Raw genomic sequence first — 22,035 nt, 5'->3', positions numbered from 1 at the left:
ACGGATTGCTGCAATGAAATGTCTTGGATGGCGACAGACAATGTCAAGAAAGATAGTCTATGACTTCATGTGGTTGACTCAAGTTGGGTATTTCAGCAACACATTCAGTATTTTAAATAACTTGTGACTCTATAACTGACAGATAAAAATAAACCCACACAGGGACCAAGATCATTCAATGGAGAAATGGTATATTAGTTTGCTAGAGCTCCCATAAAAAATATCACAACAGAAGTGCATTTTCTCATCATTCTGGGGTGTGGTAGTCTGCAGTAGGGTTGCTTTTTTCTGAGTTCTCTCTCCCTGGCTTGCAAATGGTCTCTTCTCATTGTGTCTTCACATGGCCTTTCCTGTGTGTGTTCATACCACTGGTCCTTTTCTCTTCTTCAAGAGCACCAGTCATGGGGCACCTGGGTGGTTTAGTCAGCTAAGTGTCTGCCTTCAGCTCAGGTCATGATCTCAGGGTCCTGGGATATAGCTCTGTGTCAGGTTCCCTGCTCAGTGGGGAGTCTGCTTCTCCTTCTCCTTCTGCCCGCCTCCCACCCTGGCTTGTTCTCGCTCTCTCTCTCAAATCAATAAATAAAATTAAAAAAAAAAAAAGAAAGAAAGAACACGAGTCATACTGGATTAAAGCTTACCTTAATGCCTCATTTTAATATAATAACTTCTTTAAAGACCTAATCTCCAATACAGTTACATTTGGGGGTTAGGTCTTCAAAACATGGATATGGGATAAGGGGGACACAATTTGATGTGTAACCAATGGTCTTTTCAACAAATGGGACTTAGACTTTTGCATATATATATATATATATATATATATGCTAATAATAATAATAATAAACTTAGACCCTTACCTCACACCATATGCAACAATTAACTTGTACAGATACTGAACCTGAATGTAATTTAGGAGGAAAGTAAACCTAAAACTTTTAGAAGAAAACATAAGAGAGAATCTATCTGATCTTGAGATATGAGCCAAAAGCATCCTCCATGAAAGAAGAAAATGAGTAATTGGACTCTGCACTACGCACTGTCCTAAGCTCTACACACAGCCTCTCTCATTTAATTCTTACAACATTATGACATGAGCTGTGATTTCCTTAAACCAGGTCATATAGCTGAAAGTGCTAAAGTCAGAGAGCTCTCTCTGAGTAAGCCAACAGTGGTTTTCCTACTGGGCATATTACAGAACAGAATTAAAACCCAAGCCCCCCACATTTCAGTAGAACAAAACCTTTTCTAAAACTGAATACAGCCAAATGGTGGCATGGAATCGCTTTATTATTACCAAGTCAAAATTCCAGACTTCCATCCTTCTATTGTGGACATTCTATTGTGGACATGACTTTGCAGAGTCTGCAGGGTGAATTCTCAGCATCCGGCAATGCAGACAGCTTGAAAATAATGTTAAGAAAGTTCTTTTTTGCGGGGGGGGAGGGATAAAAAACCACGTTTATTTTTTTCAATTTAAAGTAGGACTTTTTAAAATTTATTTTAAAATTTATGATTGGCCTTTTTTATTTAAAAAAAAATGTATTATGTGTCAGTCATACAATCGGTGGGCACCAAAAGTTTGAGAAATCCTGTCTCTTATGATGAGAGGTATGAGCCCCAGAAAGAGGAGCACAGATGCCAGAGAGATGGCAGACAGGAGAGCAGCAAAACCACACAGCACCGAACAGAACAAAACAGAATGGAAGAGAACGGAAGTGGCCTGTCCTCGGCACCCTGTAGTTTTCCCATCTAGAAAGAGAAGCCAGAGTGGCCTTTACATACCTCGACAATAAACCACTTCTGCCAGGCCCAAGGTTAACACTGAATTTAATATATTGCATCAGACCACCATGGAGAATAATCTATAAAAATTATGATGATGTCATCTGTAAATACCTATTGGTATCAATAGCTTTAAATTATGGGTTGGGTTGGCATTCTGGTTTATTAGGAAGCTCCTTAAGATGTATTAAAAATCTGTTTACTCTTAGTATTGATTTTTTGATAAATATATTATCCAGAGAGGTTATATGCAGTGATTTCCCTGGAAAAGCTGACATTTATTCAATGATATTTACTTCACTGAATTAAGTAGCAATATATGCTCATATATCTTTGCTATATCTAGAAAATTATCTCAGAGTTAAGGTAAGGTAAAAGAACATCTGTTTTATAGAAATATTAGGGTATGGTTTAATACCATAAAGTTTAGGAAAGTCTTTAGGTTTGCAAGATCTACGAGTTACGGTTTCACTGGCTTTTATACGAAAATACTACAAAATTGAAGATAATTCTCAAAAGCTTATTTTGGTCAATTAATTAGGTTTTTTAAAGATGGCATTCATTTTAAATAAAAAATCATCATTATATTCAATTTCGAGCAATTTTCTCTCATAATAATCTACCAGGACTCTGGCCTTTTCTTAAATAAAATCCACTTAAGGCCAAGAATGGCAGAGGCTGAAAGCTAGTCACTAAAGGCTCTCTTCTTATTCCTCCTGGGCATTCAACTAAGCTATACCCCCAGGTGTCCCTGCAGGTTTCAGGACCACATGACTTTGCTCTCTCTACTTCTGAATCTGGTCCATAGAAATGTCCCACATGGATCCTCCACCTTCTCCTTTGCTACCTAGATGTCCACTTGAGGGCAATCTCGGAGAACACATCCTAAAGGTGGCACAGTCCTTTGTAACACGCATGTGTGTGGAAGGGCATTCCCAACCCAAAAACCTCCAACCTGGAACCAGTCTAGACTACTATATGAATGGAAAATAGTACTGAAATTTGGGGATTTACTTGTTCCAGTATATAGTACTTTTTTTTTTTTTTTGGTATGCTATTAATTCTTAGCCAAAAATACAAAGAGCTTCAATTTCTTTAGAAAGCGCTTTAGTATTACAGTAAAGATCCAGATCACAAGACCTATTCAATTTGGACATATCCTTTTCTCACAACTCATTCAATAAGTCAATAGACATTTGTGGAATAATTTCATTTGCTCTTACCAAGACTTACAAAGTAAGTGAAAATGTCTCCCATGAACGTAATTAATAACTTAGCTTGGAAAACAACCTATTTATAAATTGCATCTTCAAATTACAGAAAAAGCCTAATAATACAAAAATATGATAAATTACTAACTCCTTTAAGAACAATGCTTTTTCTGGTCACATTTGGGTTTATTATTACTATTATTGTTTGTTTGTTTGGTGAGTTGTTTTCTGTGTTTATTTCTTGTGAACCAATTTTCATTGCTAATTCTTAGGGGTGAGCAGCTACTCCCATGAATTACCTCAGGATGTTATCTTTCTGTTCTATTAGTATCTTGGAGGCAAGATCATCAACTTAGAAAGTACTGAACTTAGAATTTGAAAGCCACTAATTTACCCATTATCTGTAGAAATAGTAAGAAAGTCTGGAAATGCAACAAATGGCGACTCCAAACGGCTTTCCAATAATTAATATTTTTGAAAGGTTTTGCTGAATTTGTCAAAAATGACGTCTCTTCTTTGACCTACCTGAACGGAAGAGTATACGTTAATAAAGAAAGGAACTATTAACTCGAATCAGAAGATCCCTTGAAACCACCACAGTTTCCAAATTCCTCTCTTCGGATGAGTGGGTGTGGACAGAGGCAAATGAGGATAGCCTCTCTCTCTGCTCCCTACATGGACCTCAGAAAATCTGGGACCAAAGTTTACCCTGCTGGCTGAAAAAGATCTGACTGCTGGGGTTTTACTCTGCGTCAAAATACGGGCAGCCTAGGGCATGAAAGAGGCCCAGAGGATTTAAATTTGCTCCCCTGGAGCTCCAGGGGCTCTCTGTTCTTTGCTTTGCTGTGAACATGTCATTAAAGAAAATATTGTTCTTATTCACTGGGGAAGGTCACTAATGATAAAGACCTTATGAAATTTAAGAATAAATAAGAACTGTTAACCCGGCCAAAGGAGAGGAGGAAGAGAAGTGCAGAGGGCGCATTCATTAGCTCATTTGCAAAACCTGACCCCACATCTTAACCAGAGAATTGTAGCAATGTCAACTGGGGCAAGAAGCAGCCCATCCAATAAAAGAGCAAAGAATTACACGTCTCCATCTGCTGGGGGACTTAAGGAATTACCCAAATTAGAAAGCGTGACTTGGCTTGAAGGCTTACTGAGAATCTTATCAAACAGAAGTTAAATAAGCAAAGAAAATACTACCCCGTTGCAGGGGTAAGAAAGCATGACTAAACGCTATTGTTACTTAAAAGCTGAAATGAAACAACATGGCTTTACTCTCTTCGGTGTCAGGGAAAGCAATGTATGACCCAAATAAAGGCATTTTATAAAGACATTCTCTCAGTGAAGGCAGCCCCTCCCTTCATACAATTCTACTGGGGGAATAAGGCTGTATCTTCAGCCTGCTGGGGGCAGCTGTGGACACCTGCTCCAAGTGGGCAGATGGCCACTGTCGGCTCTTGATCAAATCTACCAAATCTTCCTCGGGATCCTTGTTGAAGTCTTCCCAACCTGCAGGCATCTCCAATTAACAGGGACACTCGCAAGTGAGTCACAGGCTTGAAAAGCCACCATCATGGGTAGGCAATTAACAGATGAAATTCATCCTCAGTGAGTCTTTGCCACTTCATACATTTAATTTTCTTTACTTCCAGCCAGCGCTTTATTCTATTTTAATACTTGGTCTGTCAAGTAAAGCATCGCCTCCTTGCACTTGGGTCATCTGTGACGGTCTTTATCTTCCAGGATACAAGAACAGTGGCTGCCCCCAGCAGGTGCTTCACAAGTATTTACTGAAACAGAAAAGGTGCTAGTACTAGAAAGAGCTAGAAAGGTCATCTGCTTCTGTCTTCTTCCTCAAGCTTAAGTATTAACTATCTATAATATAATAAGCTATCTATAATATAATATAATAAATAATATAATAAACTATCTATAATATTAATAAGCTTAAGTATTAACTATCTATAAGAACTATCTATAATATTAACTATCTATAATATAAAAGTATTAACTATCTATAAGAGCTGGAAAAATCTCTAAAGATCACCAGATTCCCCTGATAACTCTTTCCATGGCTGTGTCAACATTCAACTCAGAAAACGTTTATCTGTCATGCCTTTTAAATATAAGCAAATGCTGTTTGAACTCCTGTCTTTGGAAATGAATGTGTCATCTTACATAATGTGGTTGTTGGTATTGGGGAGATACGCGACTGATAGGTTCACCCACAGGATTTGTTATTGGTTCCTATGCAGCTTTGATCGAGCACAATTTCCAAGTCTCCCTGAATAATGGTCAGCCGTCTTTATATCACTTTGTCACTGCACATTTCATAAGAAAAGGAGGTAAAATTATTTTTTCTTGACAGTATATATGACAGTTACGCAGTTAAAAATCTCAGAAGTAGAGCTACCAATGAACTTATACAACCTTCCTACGTAGGAATAAGTTCAAATAATTCACAGAAAGCCTCTACCCAAACAATTTCAAATATAAGAAGGTTAATCCTACTTTCAAAGTTTTTTAGAGCATGATATTTCATAATTGGCTTTCGCAGAATTTGTAAAATTCATGATTTTCATTGTATGATTTTTGTACAAGGTAATTCGGGGTTTTGTTTTATTTTAAATAAAATACTTATTTTTATATTTATATATTTTTATATTTTTATTTAATAATGTAAAAATAACAACTATTTTATGTATTCATATACTTATTTAAATGCATATTTATATTCATAAATACCTTTTCACAATAGGAATGAAGTATTCATATTGTCTTTATTCAAAAAGAAAAAGTGAGTATGACACTCAGAGATACCCTTTTGACAAAATTTCCAGAACCTTTTTCCCTCCTTTACCCCTTTACCCCTTGAAAACTGTCTGAGCCTTTAATACGAAATTGCCAAGGAAGGCATTTCACTTAAGATAGTCTAAATCAGTGGCTCTCAGAGTGTCTTCCAGGGACCCTGTATTCCCTAAGACCCTCTCAGGGAATCCACAAGGTCAAGACAGTTTTCATGAGAGTAACATGACATTATTTGACTTTATTATTCCCATTTCATTCTCATTTAGTCACAGATGTACCTCACTGCTCTGGAGGCTAATGGAATGTGTGCTCATGCACTGTTTTCAAAGTTTCTCCGTTTTAATTTCTAATCCAGAAAATATAAACAAATACTACCCACATGAACAAAAGCTCTTCAAATGTTTCAGAAAATATTTTTTTCAGAGTGTAAAGGGGCCCTCAGACCAAAGAGTTTGAGAACCACTCAACACACAACCGCAAAATCTCTGTGGCCTAACACCAGGAAGTTTCTGTCTCCCTCAGGCATGTGATACCTGCAGTCCGCTGAGCTGAAGGTGTTGTGGGGTGGAGCTGGTGAGGGGTAGGGGGAGTCATTGCTCCATTTCCTCCCTCAGGCACCCAGGCTAAAAGCATCCCAATGCTCCACAAGACAGGAAAAGGGAAGAGAACATGGGGAATCTCAAATTGGTTGTAGAAGCTCTGCCTGAAAGTGACACATGTCACTTCTACTCACATTTCACCAGCCAAATCAGGTGTAGCCACACTGAAATCAAAGGGGACAGAAAGACACAATCCTCCCATGTTTCTAGAAGGTGAAAGCTGAAAGCAGTTATTCAACAACAGTACTAACTCCTAGCTCTTCAGGCAGCTCATGTCTTCCCAGCATCTTTTCCTGAATAGTTCAGCCACATGGCCATGTACTCATGGGGCTTCAGGAAACACGTGGAGAAGAAGTATTTAAGTAGGACAGATACGAATTCACAAGTTTAAGATTTTCTTCCAAAGTAATTGAGAAACATCAACTCTGAACAAAACATACCGTATATGCGCCTAAACTAGCATATAGTACTATTGTGTAAAACAGGCTTTCTAAAAGTCTTTGTCTGACTGACATGTAAAACCAATTATTTATAATTTGTGCCACTAACAAATGTCCAACACCTTCTCTGAAGAGCAAGACCCCGATCAATGCAAATAAATTCACATTCCTGTCTGAACTGACTCAGCCAGCCCAAGTAACAAATTCACATGTCAATGGTGGGCTGACCCGATGACCCATCTGCTGAAAAATACAAACTGTATCATTTTGTTTCCCAAATAACAAGCATTGATTGCAGTGTGAGAAAGGTCACTTGTCATCAGCTGGGTCGTTGACCTGCTGGCAAATTGCAGCCTGTCACTTCACAGTGAGCCAGGACCATCAGGAGGAATTAAGGCATGTTGTGTTTATCAAGTACAATGGGGGAGGTGACACCATTTTCACAAGATGTGTGTTTAGTGGGATGAGTATCGCAGACCACGGAGATGGAAAAAGAAAACAGCATGAAAAGGAATGACTATAAGAGATATTGCATAATTTCCCAGGATGTTGACGAGAAGCCTCACTGATGTCGATCTGCTTTAAAATGCACTGAATCAAACCCAGTCTCCGTCTCCAAGTCAGAAGCCAAGGATTTCAATATTTTGTACGTGTTCTATGGGTAACAGAGTCAATAGAAAAGATGTCTCTTTCAAGTTCCCTAAAAGGAACTGGGAAAGGTAAAATTAAGAAACAACCCCATATCAGACAACGTAGTTGCAAGTAAGGACAGGCCACGTGAGAAACACATTTCCAAGGACGCCCTCTCTAAGAATGCAGCTACGGTCACATGCTATCCTACAGAGCCGATTCCACCTCTTTCTGCTACATCATCAGTTGTCTCAATCTGTCCACCCACCAGAGAGAAGCATCATGATTGTCCAGCTGACAATGAATTAAATAGCCATATTTATTTCTCTTTCAACCATTAAGCTTTTAAATATCACTTTAAGAAATAATTGATCACAATCTCCTAGAATCAAGTATCAGCCAACTCTGCATTAAAGGCCACTTATATAAAATAATGATCTGCACAATAGTTGATGGGGTTTGCCAAGAAATGCTGTATGATTTTTTTTCTATATTCATACCCATATAATGGACAGGATACAAATGAATGCAGACATGTATCCAAAAATAAAATTCAATAATTTCTTCTGCATCTTCTTACAAAGTTTCAGTTAGCCACCGAAATATCTACCAATAGGATAACAACCTTTATACTGGGTACGCTCACAGAGGCATAAGACCACGGTGTAAAGCATGTGTCCTATTTTAGAGAGTCCTGAAATGACATCCCTGGAGTTAGTCACTCTCAGCCACCGCAAGGCTCCACGAACCCTCTCCAGTAAAGACAGGGAATCGTCCTGATATGCTCAGAAAGGGAAGACACAGGTCAACTTTGATTTTCAAAATATAAATATAAATATTTTCAATGCGATGTGACAGGATAGCATTTGGCCTAAATTGCAGCTGTGTACAATCGTTGCTTTGGCATTGCCCCAAGTTGGTATACCACATTCCGGTGGCCTTTCCTTCGTCCCCATGCATACTGCACATTATGCCTGGTTTCAAAACTACAGAACGGTTGAAAAAGCAGTGCAATAAATACTTATAGACACCTGACCCAGATTTAATGATTGTTAACATCTTACCACGTTGGCATTCTCTCCTAATAGACACATGTACACATGCATACATTTTTTCTACACTGATACCCAGACACCCCTACACACTTCAGCATTGATCTCCCGAGAACAAGGACACTTCTCCTACATAGTCTTACACTTTGTGGTACTTTTTTACTAACCAAATTTCCTCATGCCATCTTTTCCTGATATCGTCTAATGAGAAATTTTGAATTTTCCTCTTTGCACCCACAGTCAAATAATGTCTTTTGACCTCCTTTGCCAGAAATCAACAAATGACCCCCATGCTTTGCATTCTCACCAGCTCAGGACAGCCTCTAAGAGTCTTTCTTCCTCCGGGCTACGATGTCTTTGCAACTTCCTGAGCTGCACTGTGGGTGCATTTGCTCCCTAGCCTCCACTCACGGCCTTTGGACAGGCTGTTCGTTCAGCCAAGCATGCCCACCTGCTCTGGCCTCACGCATCATGCTCTCATGGCCCCTGTCATGACCCTTCCTCCAGGAGGCCCGCTGCTCGCCCTCACCTACCCACCAGTCTCTGGGCAGCAGCCTGCCCCCTTTCCCCACCCAGAGGACCGGCCATCCTGACTTCTACATCTCCTGGAAGGTGGAGCACAGTTTGTGGCTCTATGCTCAGTGCCCAGAACAAACCTCCCCAGGGCCTCACACACAGCTGGAACTCCCAAAGAGGACTTCCATCTCTTCCTGGTCTTCAGGTAAAAAGAATAATAAGAATATATATATATTCATCTCTTGGACTCCAGGGGCCGGGGAAAGTCTCAGAAGCCCGTAACTGGGAGCCTGCATCTGTGAGGACATGGGCAGCAGGAGATGGGGTGACCCAGAGCCCTGGGGCCACAAAGAATTTCCAAGGCCCTGGGGCGCCTGGGTGGCTCAGTGGGTTAAAGCCTCTGCCTTCAGCACGGGTCATGATTTCAGGGTCCTGGGATCAAGCTCCGCATCGGGCTCTCTGCTTGGCGGGGAGCCTGCTTCCTTCTCTCTCTCCGCCTGCCTCTCTGCCTACTTGTGATCTCTTTCTCTTTGTCAAATAAATAAATAGATTAAAAAAAAATAAGAATTTCCAAGGCCCTCTCTGTGCTGTGCAAGGGCAACTTAACCTACCACAGGCCACATAAGCCAGTTTATTAGTAGCCCACTCAAAACCCTTTTGACCCAAAGATCCTGCCCTCCATAAAGCAAAGCTACTAATGGCATCTCCAGGCCCTGCTGGCTTGTCTCCTTCGGGTCTCAGGCTCTCTGTCTGGTGTTTCCCAATCAGCCCACCCCAGTCCGCCACCCCTGCAGGCAGATGAAAAATCTGCATTCCAAAGACCCACACTCAGTTTCCTATCAAAGTCCACAGGCCTTTCTTTTGACTCCTGCGCCAAGGTGAGCTCCTCTTTTCCAACACTCTGACCATGCCCAGCGCCAGGGGGCCTTGCACAGGGAGCACAGCATATGTGAGAGCTAACCAGCTCCTCAGTGTGATTTTCTCAGGCTGGTTAACATCACAGCCCCACAGCCTACTCTGAACCTTTCTCAGATCCCTTCCTCTGCTCAGATTCCGAGAGATTTACAACCTCTCTCATGATTGGTCTCTTTATTTCATTCCTCGGCTTCACATAACTCTTATGATGTCATACAATTTTACAGGAAATCAGGCAAGGAATGAACCTATTTTAAAAACATGTATTTATATATACAGGCTCATTTGTATCTTTTTTAGAAATATTTAAAAATAGCTAGACCCCGTTCTTACTTTTTGTTATGGTTTCCAATCAGCCAAGATGAGAATTTAGAACAAATTTAAAGGAGAACAGTTGTTGAACACTGAACATAAATGATTGAAATAAGCTATTATATATATTACAATGGCCCCTGGACCTCTTGAAACAATTATTTATTAAAAATCAAGACACTTTTCTAAAAGCAAAACAAAACAAAAAACAAGACTACCCTGATCTTGAAAGTCTTTACATATGAAAACTGAATCATTTAAAACATTATGGCAAGTGATGTAAGCCAGACACACAAGGACAACTACTATGTGATACCACTTCTATGAGGGGCCCAGAGTCGTCAAAGTCAGAGACAGGAAGTAGAACGGTGGTTACCAGGGTGTGGGAGGAGGAGGGAATGGAGGGGAGGGAAGAGGATAGTGTCTCATGGGTGCAGAGTTTCAGATTGGAGAGATTAAAAAAAAAAAAATCCGAGAGATGGATGGTGGAGATGGTTGCACAACCATGTGAATGTACTTAGTACAACTGAACCCTTAAAAACCGTTAAAATGGTAAATTTTATGTTGTTAAAGTGAGGCTACCCAAAGCCCCATCCTGTTTAATTAAGAACTCTCCAGAGATCACTGATCTGAAATGGGCTTTTTTAATGCTATTCTAAAGTTATTTTTCTAAATGTTATTTATAACAGAGAATTTATCTTTTATAATAGAGAATACAACTCCAGTCCAATCTCTTTCACTGTGTCTCATCATGCACTGTTTAACTGGAAACCCAACCCAAGCCTCACCAAGCCAACCAGAGTGAGATAAATGAAGGATAGACCATCAACGACTGTCTTACATCTGGATGATGGGCAGCAATTTCTCAATGGGACCCTTGAATGAGGTTCCCAGGGACAATGAACCTGTTTGTATTTTCTGAGTTCGATGACTAAAAACATTCAGAATTGATCCAAAAGATGCCAATTTAATGACCATCCCCTAAAAAAATTGTTATTTTGATTAGAAAGTTATACTTGACCCTAAAGAAAATGTGTGACATAGAAATGATAAAGCAATTACCCCCAATCCTCCCATACGGAAATAAATATTGTCAGTACTTTAATGGACTTCTTTCAGCTTTCTTTTTTAATCATTCCAAAAATTATATGAAGGTCTATATCTTCTGCTTCGGTATTTGGTATCATTTAGAAGAGACACTAAGAACTTGGCATGAACTTTACTCAGAGTCCAAATTAAGCTAAGAGATGAAGTCATACCAAATTGCTCCTGAAAAATTTCTTAATAATAATAAAAGAAGGAACATGAGGCCAAGTTCCCAAAGTCACTTATCTTGTCTCACCTGGTCAACAATCTTATGAGATAGGTTCTAAACTCATTTGCGCAGCCTTTAGGATCACCTAAGACTGACCATCTCACTCCATCCAGCAGAGCTTACCTCTGTCTCCGGGCCTGGTTCCTGCTCTTCACTCTGCCTACATGACTCAACCTCCATGTTCTCCTTGTCCTCAGTAGAATACCCATCTCTGCTCCCAGATCACCTCTGCAGAGAGGCTGGTCCTGTCTCCTGCTTCCATCACCTGCTATGCCCTTATCCTGATGTAGCTTTTCTGTACAGCCCTCAGCACATCCCACCATCACAATGTATGTCTCTGCCTATGAGCTCCTGCCTGCCTACCCCGCAGGCTATAATCGGCAAGGGGACAGATCTTACTAGTGCAGCTCCAGCACACAAAAAGAGTTCACTGATGAGGAGGCTGGGAAACCAACAGCTTAAGAAGCTGTTCAAGATCAATAACTACAAAGTGACAGAGCCAGCATCTGACCTGGGTGGGACCCGCAGCCCCCACAATGGAGAGACCTTCGTGTTCATTTTCAGAAGATCCAGAAAGCGAACCCCTGGGATGAAGACCATCTCCTCGCTAGGTCCATGTGCTCATGGGAAGATGACTCCTCAGTAGTCAGAAGAGCAAAACTGGGAGCTGGCTCTCTAACCTGTAAGTCTGGAGCAGGTTTCACTTCTCTGAAATTGAGTCTCCTAAGACACAAAAGAGAGACAATGCCTCCCAGTCCTCCAGGGTCCTCATGAAGATCAAAGACACACAGCAAAGAAGCAAATAATGCTAACTGCTCAGAGTCATTTACATGTTTGGGATTCCTTTGAGAAAGGAAAATGATCAGAGGGGACTCGGTTGCCACTTGCCTGCAATATAGACTTTGTTTTGCTCTTGTTTTTACTTTTTTGAAGGGATAAAGCATCCAAGAAAGCTTAATTTGATGCTATAGCAAGCTGAGTCTGATGGACCGAATTTTGCATAACCTTTTAAGTATTCAATTCCAGAAAGTCATTAATACATCAGGGAATATGTGATTTTACAGGTTAGAATCTTTTGGCAATCCAAGAACCATGTTACCAGACTGAGGATGAAAGGTGCTTCGGGGAGGGGTCCTTACTCAGCTCACTCAGTGATGAATCCCAATGTGATGAATAACAATGACTAGCGCATTGCAGGTGTTAAGTAAATATTTGTTGAATGTTGACAGATTCAAAGAATGAATGAGATAATTAGACAACTGTCTGAATATTCCGTGCCAAAAATACTACTCACTAGATACACATTGAAATTTAAGGAGGAAAAAAATTCCTTTTCAACCCCATAGTCTTCTTCTCTTCCTCACTCACTAAATTTTGCATAAGCCCTGAAGTGGGAATAAATAGGGAAGGTTTCCCTAGCAAGAGGGAAATACGCCTGAGGAACGCACCCACAGAGGAAACTCTCAATTCCTTTGTCTGTTAACCCATCCTCTTTCCCAAATGTGAAACTGACCCTACATAAATAGATGCGGTCATTTTTTCTATTCTCTGGGCCATCCCGCTCAAAGCACATATTGCCTCTCCACTCCCCTACCTCCCTCCTTCTCCCTGCCTTTCATAGGCGAACCCACGGAAATGACTCAGTCCTTAGTCATGGTGTCTCTGTGAAGATCAGAAACATCACAGTTCCCAGTTTGCAACATATAAACTAAGTGTGGAAGGCTCCATGAGCTTTCCCTGGTTACACACTACACTTCCTGTTAAGTTTTCCTAGCACTGGGAACCAAATTCACTAAATTTGGTTTCTGCTGGAGGTTATGATGTCTTAAGGGGACCACATCAGGTGTAAACATACATTAATGTTATGAGTTATCAAATGATAGCTATGGTTATAAGTTATCTTTACATTTTTACTATTATGAAGAGGTTTACAAAAAGTTTTGTTTATTTATTTATTTATTGTTTATTGGGTTTTTTTTTTTTTGCATAAGATAAATTTGCATTTTCTTACCCATCAGACATGGAACTTGTTAAATACCCATTTTATAGAACTCAAGCGTGAAGGTACAAACAAAATCCTTTAATGAAATATAAAAATATAAAAACAGTTGTCGAACCGTGCAGGTGCTTTTACATGATAAAACACTTCTTATTCAATACTTCTTAATCTACTCTGATAATTACACCACGTACTACAGTACAGAAAGTGAGAGAATACAACAGTGCTAACAAAATGGACCAGGTTATTAAGTGATTACTTAATCAAGGGTGCTTGTGCTCAAAGTAGCAATCCTTATGCTAAAGCTCAAGAAAATTTCCCATTGTTAATGGAGATCAATTGATAGGAAATGAACCACACACCAATAAAGAGAAACCATGTGGAGCACAGTTTCAAGCTAGCTGCAATAATCTGGAACATAAATGTCAACTTCAAATACAAAAATTTAAACGGCATTTGGTCTTTATTTGCCCTAAATATGTATTTCTAGAGCCAATCTCACAGCCTTAGAGTAGTTATCAAGTCAGCTTATATAAAGCTCCAGACTGTATTTAAATTTTTTAGATGTGACTAAAAATAACCTTATACATGAAGATACAGAGAAACAAACTGTACACACACTCAAGCACTGATTAAAAAAAAAATCCAGAAAAAGTAAAATTTTAATTAGAGCAAATTTAGAGTAAAAATTTCAGTCTTTCACTTTCATAATTTTAAAAATCCTATTGATGGGTTATTTGTTTATTAGAATCACCAAAGTCCCAGAAGGATGATGGTATTAAACAATAAAGAAAAATCACAAAGCTTTTTCATAGAAAGCAAATTTATGAGAGAGAGGAAGTCCCTAATCATCATGGTTTTTTCTTACTGATTTTAATGGTCTAAAATTTGGAAAATATATCATCTGAAAATAAAAGAAAATATGAAATAGTACTTGGGTATTAATTAATAATAATAGAAGCAATAACTATGTAAACTGAGTTCAAGGCAACAATCACAGGCTGATGGCAAAATGGTCTAAGACAGAGGTCAGCAAAAATTTCCATAAAGAACCAGACAGACAGTAAATATCTAGGCTTAGTGAGCCCTACAGTGTGGCTTGAAACCAATCATAGACGATATTTAACAAATACACAAGACTCCATACCAGTAAAACTTTGTTTATGGACGCTGAAATTTGAATTTCACGTGTCACAAAATATTATTATTCTTTAGATTTTTCTTTCAACCATTTAAAAATGTAAAAACCATTCTTAGCTTTTGAGCCACCCGCAAAACTGGCAGCAGGCTGGATTTGGCCTATGGGACATAGGACGCCAACCCTTGGATTAAGGCATCACAGAACCATCCCACACACGAGAGAACATATTCAAATATACATGTGAGAACAAATCCAACCATATTGTAAATAAAGGTGTAAAGAAATCAGCCCCCAGGAGGCACTGGTTGTATCTGATTTTGTTACCCATTTACCCTGAGCGATTCATGAAACTGGTTTCTGTTTTAGCCCGAGATGGCCAGCTTTAGAATTTGTTTTTGAAATAAATAAATCCTCTAATGTATGTTAATGCCAAAGGAGGAGGAGGAGAAAACCCTTGTAACTAAATAGTACTTAAAGCAACTCATGGATACATATTGGAAAGTCTGTTTTAAAATGATACCATAGAATACTATATGCAAAGCTTTTAAGATGATATTTCCTTATTTCTCCTTTTTTAAAGTTCTTCTCTTTTTTAAAATATTTATTTATTTATTTGAGAGAGAGAGAGAGAACATGAGCCTGGGGATGGGGCAGACGGAGAGAGAAAGAAGCAGACTCCCTGCTGAGTAGAAAGCCTAGACAAGGGGACATGGGGCTGGATCCCAGGGCCCTGGGATCATGACCTGAGCCGAAGGCAGACGCTTAACTGACTAAGCCCCCCAGGCACCGCTATTCCCTTATTTCTAACAATGCCACCACCACCTGCAAAGGGTGTCCATTAAAATGACCTGACCAAGTTCCAATGTGATTAATGCTCAATTGTCACCACCTTCCCATTCTTCCTTCAAAATAAGTAGAATTTTTGCTGGTGTTCAATGGAATGAACATCTTTCACTCATCAGAGAATTTATTAAGGACTTCTACAGAAAAAGAAGTATCTACATGCATGCATCACCATCTTCTCTTCGGTGCCAAGTGGATCCTGGAGGCTGACAAGGTTAAAGCTACTCTCCAAGGTCTCCCATTTGTGATGGAGGCTTTGTTACCTGGATTCCCCAGATAGAGTTCCACCTACTAGACACATTTGCCAGAAGAGACATCCATCTATTTCCCATATCTGCTGCTTGGGAAAGGATCAACTGGGAAATGCCTATTAATCTAGCTCAGGTGTGCCCAAAGATAAAGGAAGTATACTTTAATTAGACTTTAAAGGAAGACATACAAAGGTGAACTCTTTGTACTTTGTAACCAGTCCCTTAATTGTGCTATTCCCACTAGTTAATCACCTTGGGCTATCACACTCAAAGATCAACACCCTCATTCATTCAGCCAATACCCAATAAATATTTACTGTGATTCAGACTCTATAGTGAGGCTTTGATTTTATAAAGAAAATTTAAAACTACATGCAAACCTGATGGCATCCATGGATCAGAAGTTGGTTTGGTCAAGGTGTTCACCTGCTCCCAGTTGAAGTCATCGTCTTCAGCCTGACTATATCCACAGGTGCTATATGGCTCATCAAAAAGGCAACCACCTAAGATGTGAAAGAATGAAAAGTAATGTAAACAAAGAGCAGACCTCTGGAAGAAGCTATGATGATTGCAGGTAACTATAAACCTACTTGATACCACGTTGAATTTGATTTGACTTTTGTGTCCAGGTACCATGGATCTTGACCCTACTGTACCCTAAATGCTAAGTGCTAACCAAGCTGAGTCTTAACCAGGCCTTGCCATACTGTTATGCTACACTGTTCCTCCAAAGAATCCAATGTGTGTATAATCCAAATGAAAGTAGACCTAAGCAAATTTATAATTCATATTTTCCAGATTTGCAGGAATTTGGAATAACTGATCTTGTGTTCAAAACTTTAAGGGGATTACCCTAGGTATTCAGCATGTTTTCAATAGAAAAACACAATAATGTGTCCAAAAAAATTAAAGGAGAAACGCTTTCACCGTAACACTGGCACAATGTCAGGGAGAAAAATGCAGTAGAGACCATGAATACAGCTTGCAAAATATTTTTCTAAGAATTATTCTTAATCTAAGATAAAATCAACTTTCACTTTAATACTTTGAAGATTTGAGTCTTGATATTGAGAGATTATAAATTTGTGTATAGCCCACACAATCTTTAAAGGCAAGAATAAATTCAAAGCTAACCATGCAAACATCTGCTTAATTCTGGTGCTAGAAATGAAGCTACTTAAAGAAACAAAGAATAAAAGAAGATGCAGTTTTACAAAACAATTCAGCTATTTCAGCATCCTGGGGCACATTGACAATTTTAAGTCCTACCCACATCCTCTTAAATATCTCTTATTACTTTGAGTTATTACAGTATTAAATCTTTCTACCAGTTTCACATTGTGAAAGGGAGTGATTATATTGATCATATTATTATTAAAATTCTGATGTGCATTATATAATGTTATTACTTATGTTAATTAAAGCTATTAATTATAATTACTTTCCAATGATGACAATTAAGGGTTCTGGTCAAGAAAATCCAAAAATAAGAGTATTATTGCACCATGTCTATACTGTATGCCCAGGCAGCAAGAAAAAAAATAAAATAGCAATTGTACAAACTCAGAGGTAGAGAGAAGTGTTAGAGGTCACCTGGGCCAGCTTCCATCCCAATGCTTACATAAAATCTACAATCTTCGAGACAGCTAGACAGCTCTGAACAGATAAGGCATTCTGAAAATTCAGGAACGCATCCCTGCCTTGTAGACAATTCCCCCTTTAAAAAGGCCCAAACTCTGCTTCTTCAAATGTATATGCATTTATCTTAGCTCTACCCTGTGAACAAATGAACACAGGGCTATACATGGATCCTTACTAAACCCCATTTCATTGTTTTCCATGCATTACTCTAGCCTGTTGAGAACTTCTGGAATCCGGATTTTATCATTTGGATGTTAGTCACCCTACCTAGACTTAGGTTATCTGCCAATTTGATGAGCACACATTCTCCGTCTGCCTCTGAATCATTGATAAAAAAAAAAAATTTAAACAGAGCAGAGTCAAGGGACCTCAGACCAGTTTAGAAGGTTTCTCCCAGCTTCCTAGCTCTGTCTCAGTTGTTAGCTCCAGGCGTGATGGTGAAATTAGTGACCCTGGACACCATCTTCTCTGACACTTTAACAGAACTGGTCAATTAAACATTCCACTGAGAGCAGAAACTCATTACAAAGATATAGCACTAACTCAATATTTCACCTTGACAACAACTGGTAATTTATACTTCCCTCCTACTCAGCTTCAACAAGTTCAGAAACAAAGTGGATTTGTTTAAGAGCACATAAGACTAACAACTTTCCAATTTGGGGTGAGGAATGTTAGAAGACTGTGCAAACATCAATGGGAACTACTTCCCCTTGCTTGCAAACCCTAATTCTGACATAGAAGATAGTGTCAGTACAGGAGGAATGGGCTCAAACAGCAGTAGCACTAATAATATTCAGACAGAAAGAAACCACCATGAATTTTGAGAGAAAATTGCCCCCCTCCACACTGGAAACCTAGATAGCACTTTGATGAAAGTCTTGCAGAGCAATCTTAAACAGTGAAAAATCAGTATAGGCAACCACAGAACAACTCAATGCTGGTTAAAGATCTGATTTACAAAACAACCACTGGCACTGAAGATATAACCAAACATCAAGGCAAAAGCAGGCATGGCTGACAGTAAGCCCCAAAGACTAACACAATGCTGGTGCAAAGATATAATCTCCCATTACATAAAGCTGTTTTTATCACTTGAAAGGACACATAAAATGTATGACACGGTTCTTTCTGGGTCCATGTAGGATTATCAAACCACTGGAAAATGGGATAGACTATGAATTTCCTATTGCTGAAAGATATACCCCCCTGCACACCAATTTTCCGAGCCACCACTGGCCTTCATCCAACAGACGTGAGACCCTAAAAATAGCAAAGTTGGTTTATTGAGCTAAAATGAGATGAAATTATCATGTTTACATCTGAATTAAAATAACCAATTAAAGGGAGAATGATTAAACTTTGGTTTTCAAGGCAGCTTTGTGCAGTGGTGAAGTGGACAGGGTCCAACATTTGGCACATCCCTAGTCTTCCACAGCTAGTTTTGTGACTGTAGACAGATTGCTTTGGTTCTCTGAGTCCCGGTTTCTCCAGCTATAAAATGGAGATAAACCATTCCTCGCGTAGTATTTCTGACAATTCAATTAGATAGCAAATGTAAAGTTAGTGTATCACAGTGTGTTAGCCATGTTCAACCAGTATCAGTTATTAGTTCTGAAATCCTTCTTACAATAATTACCCTCATGGGTTCATTTCATTGTGAATAGCTGGGGTACATAACTGGAAAATTTAAAACTGCGTGTCACAAGAAGGTGAAGAGTTGTGAGCACTGACGCTGGGACACAGGAGTGTTCCTCTACGGAGCCATGCAGAAGCAAAGAACAGAGGGCTGGGAGGTTTCTTAAGTAAATGTTGTGGGGTCAATGAAGAAAGTGACAAGGAAGCCTAGTCCCCTAAAATGCAGTAAAATAAAGCATTTCCAAAAATAAACCTCCTTGATTTACAAAATAACACAGCTTTTGTACAGGAACATACGGCAATGTGGTCAGCAATACACTTGGCCAAGGTTTCTCCCGAGTTGTCTTACTTGGACTGCTGCCTCACAGCTTATGGCTGGACTATATTCCTCCATCAAATCAAATTAAATGATGTCTCTTCGGTGGAGGGGAATCAGTATTAAATCAAGAGTCATGCACAAGAGGGAGGAGAGGAGACACAAGCTAGGTGGGATGGGCGGTCTTCACCATCCACTTTCCTTCTCTCCCTCCTTCTTCCCGTCGCTGCCGCCCCCCCCCCACATACACTTACACACTAACACACATGTGCTTGTGCCTTCATCATACATTGGGGAAGACTTTTCCGTAGTGAATTTGAATACCCCACACAAATGTGCTGGGTGAAGAGTGAGGAATCGTGCAAAAGGAAGTGTGTCCACGGATGTCAAATATTTAGGTAGCAGCAGACAAGAGTGATGATTTCTATACAAGACTGATGACAGCATGGCTTGGTCCCAGACAGGCAGTGCAACACCATGACATAAACACTAAATTAACAGAAGCAAAGGAAAATAAAAGTTCAAAAGCTGGGAAAGTAAACAAAGGAAAAAAGGAATATAAGATTACACCAGCAATAGGCCTAGGACTCCACCACCACTGCCAGGTAATGAAAAAAAATGTCACTAGCCTCATTTGCTGGCAGTTAGCCACAAAGTTCACTTTGACCTCTGGGGTAGCTAGGGCAAAGAGAAAGATCTCACTGATTACACAGTTTGCAGTATCTATTAAGACTATGATGTTAGGGGGCGCCTGGGTGGCTCAGTGGGTTAAGCCACTGCCTTCTGCTCAGGTCATGATCTCAGGGTCCTGGGATCAAGTCCCGCATCGGGCTCTCTGCTCAGCAGGGGGCCTGCTTCCCTCTCTCTCTCTCTGCCTGCCTCTCCATCTACTTGTGATTTCTCTCTGTCAAATAAATAAATAAAATCTTAAAAAAAAAAAAAAGACTATGATGTTAGTACCAAAACTAATAATGGGGGCTGAGTGTGACAAGGGCTTGATGGCTGAAGGCTCCTTTAATCCTCATTCCCAACTTCTAAGGTAGAGACTATGATCATCATATCACATATACAGAAACTGAGCCACAGGAAGTTGGTTATACAGCTCACACAGGTCTCAAAGCTGAAAGATCGTGAAACAGAGATTTGAACTCGGGCATCTCGTCTCGAGAGCCCACATTCTTAACACTCTGTGATGGTATCTCTGAAGCTGAAAACTCAAAGGAAACTTGAGCACACCTCATCAGAAATCCAGAGAGAACTGTCCTCCCTGGTAAGAAGCAAACAACGTAAATTAATGACGACTTCTCAAAAGCATCTACCAGAATAAAATGGGTCTTAGGGTAGATTTAGTAACATGTTAGGAGACCATGTACCCAGACTTTCATTCAGTAAACTTGATTATTTTGGGAGTTCAGTGCATTCTAGGATTAAAGTTATAATATCCTTTAAAATGATCTTTATGGTTATTCTTTCTCTTGACAAAGTCTTAATGGGTTACCATGAGTTTATGTACTTACTTCCCAACTGAAAATTGCAACTAGTCTCTGCTATGACTCATGTATAGAGCCATGTACTTAAGAAAGCAGATGAAATGGCTGTTGGAGATTCTTTCTCCTTCTCCCCCAGCCCCTCCCTCTCATTCTCCCCCTCCCTCTTTCTAAAATAAATAAATAAATCTTTAAAAAGAAATCAGATGAAATGGCATCAGGCCTGATTTTTTTTTTCTCACAAAAATTGCAGAGTTTAAAAACAAACAAACAAACAGGTACATGAAAGCCTATAGCTAGGGTAGGAATTCTGCTGAAAAGTAACTTTGGTTTATAACTCTATCTTAGTCATCTTGGTACTCTCTAGAACTGGTATATTGTAGGCACTCAATAAATGCTTTATAGAAAAGTGGGTAATGAATTCCCCAAGATTCTATGCAGAATTTGGCTACAATAATTTTGGCTGGAATTTTTTAAAAGAAGTATAATGTGGAGGTGCCTGGGTGGCTCAGTCAGTTAAACATCTGCCTCCAGCTCAGGTCACGATCCTGAGGTCCTGTGATCAAGCCCTGCATCAGGCTCCCTACTCATCTGCTTCTCCCTCTCCCTCCCCCCACTTGTGCACTCTTTCTCTCTCTCTCAAATAAAAATCTTTAATAAAAAAAGTTTAATGTTATATCCACTTGAACAATGAAAGCAATCTCAATATAGCCCCACAAAACACACAGCTCTGTCCTTGTGTATTCCAACATGAATAAGCTACGAATGTGACAAAATCAGTGAACGTGTTCATTTTCTATTATGGTTGAAAACTAAGCAGGTTAAATGTTAATTAGGTCTCCACGAATTATGGCTTTTGCTTTAGAAAAGTTGAACACTTTTTTGGGGGGGGGCAATAATTAGATAGCAAGGCTAGTTGTCTATAAAGGTTATTCTTGATTGATGAAAATAAAATATTGTCATCCGCACACTGAAGAGAATTTATCTTTCTCCTTTCTCTGGCATAGCAGAGAATTATTCAGTAGATCCAAGAATAGTTATTGTATCATTAAGATAGAAGCTATAAAGGAGAGGATGGTATACTTTTCCCCCAAGGAAACCTTATAGGATCTTTCATATGATTATTCTATGTC

At 39.4% G+C, this 22,035-nt stretch overlaps 1 protein-coding gene across 8 annotated transcripts in view; it reads right to left on the bottom strand.

Moving 5' to 3' along the window:
• Positions 1-22,035, bottom strand: part of PTPRM (protein tyrosine phosphatase receptor type M) — a 749,942-nt gene that overhangs the window by 545,029 nt on the left and 182,878 nt on the right. For all 8 annotated transcript variants that reach the window (XM_082697317.1, XM_082697320.1, XM_082697313.1 and 5 more), the window contains exon 2: positions 16,201-16,323. In XM_082697317.1, the coding sequence (XP_082553443.1) occupies positions 16,201-16,323 (123 nt within the window). The remainder of the gene's footprint in view (positions 1-16,200; positions 16,324-22,035) is intronic.

This window comes from Mustela nivalis, assembly GCF_964662115.1.
Source record: "Mustela nivalis genome assembly, chromosome: 14".
Lineage (NCBI taxonomy): Eukaryota > Metazoa > Chordata > Mammalia > Carnivora > Mustelidae > Mustela > Mustela nivalis.
Note: the sequence above shows the minus strand (reverse complement) of the source record. Positions and strands in the feature narration are given on the sequence as shown.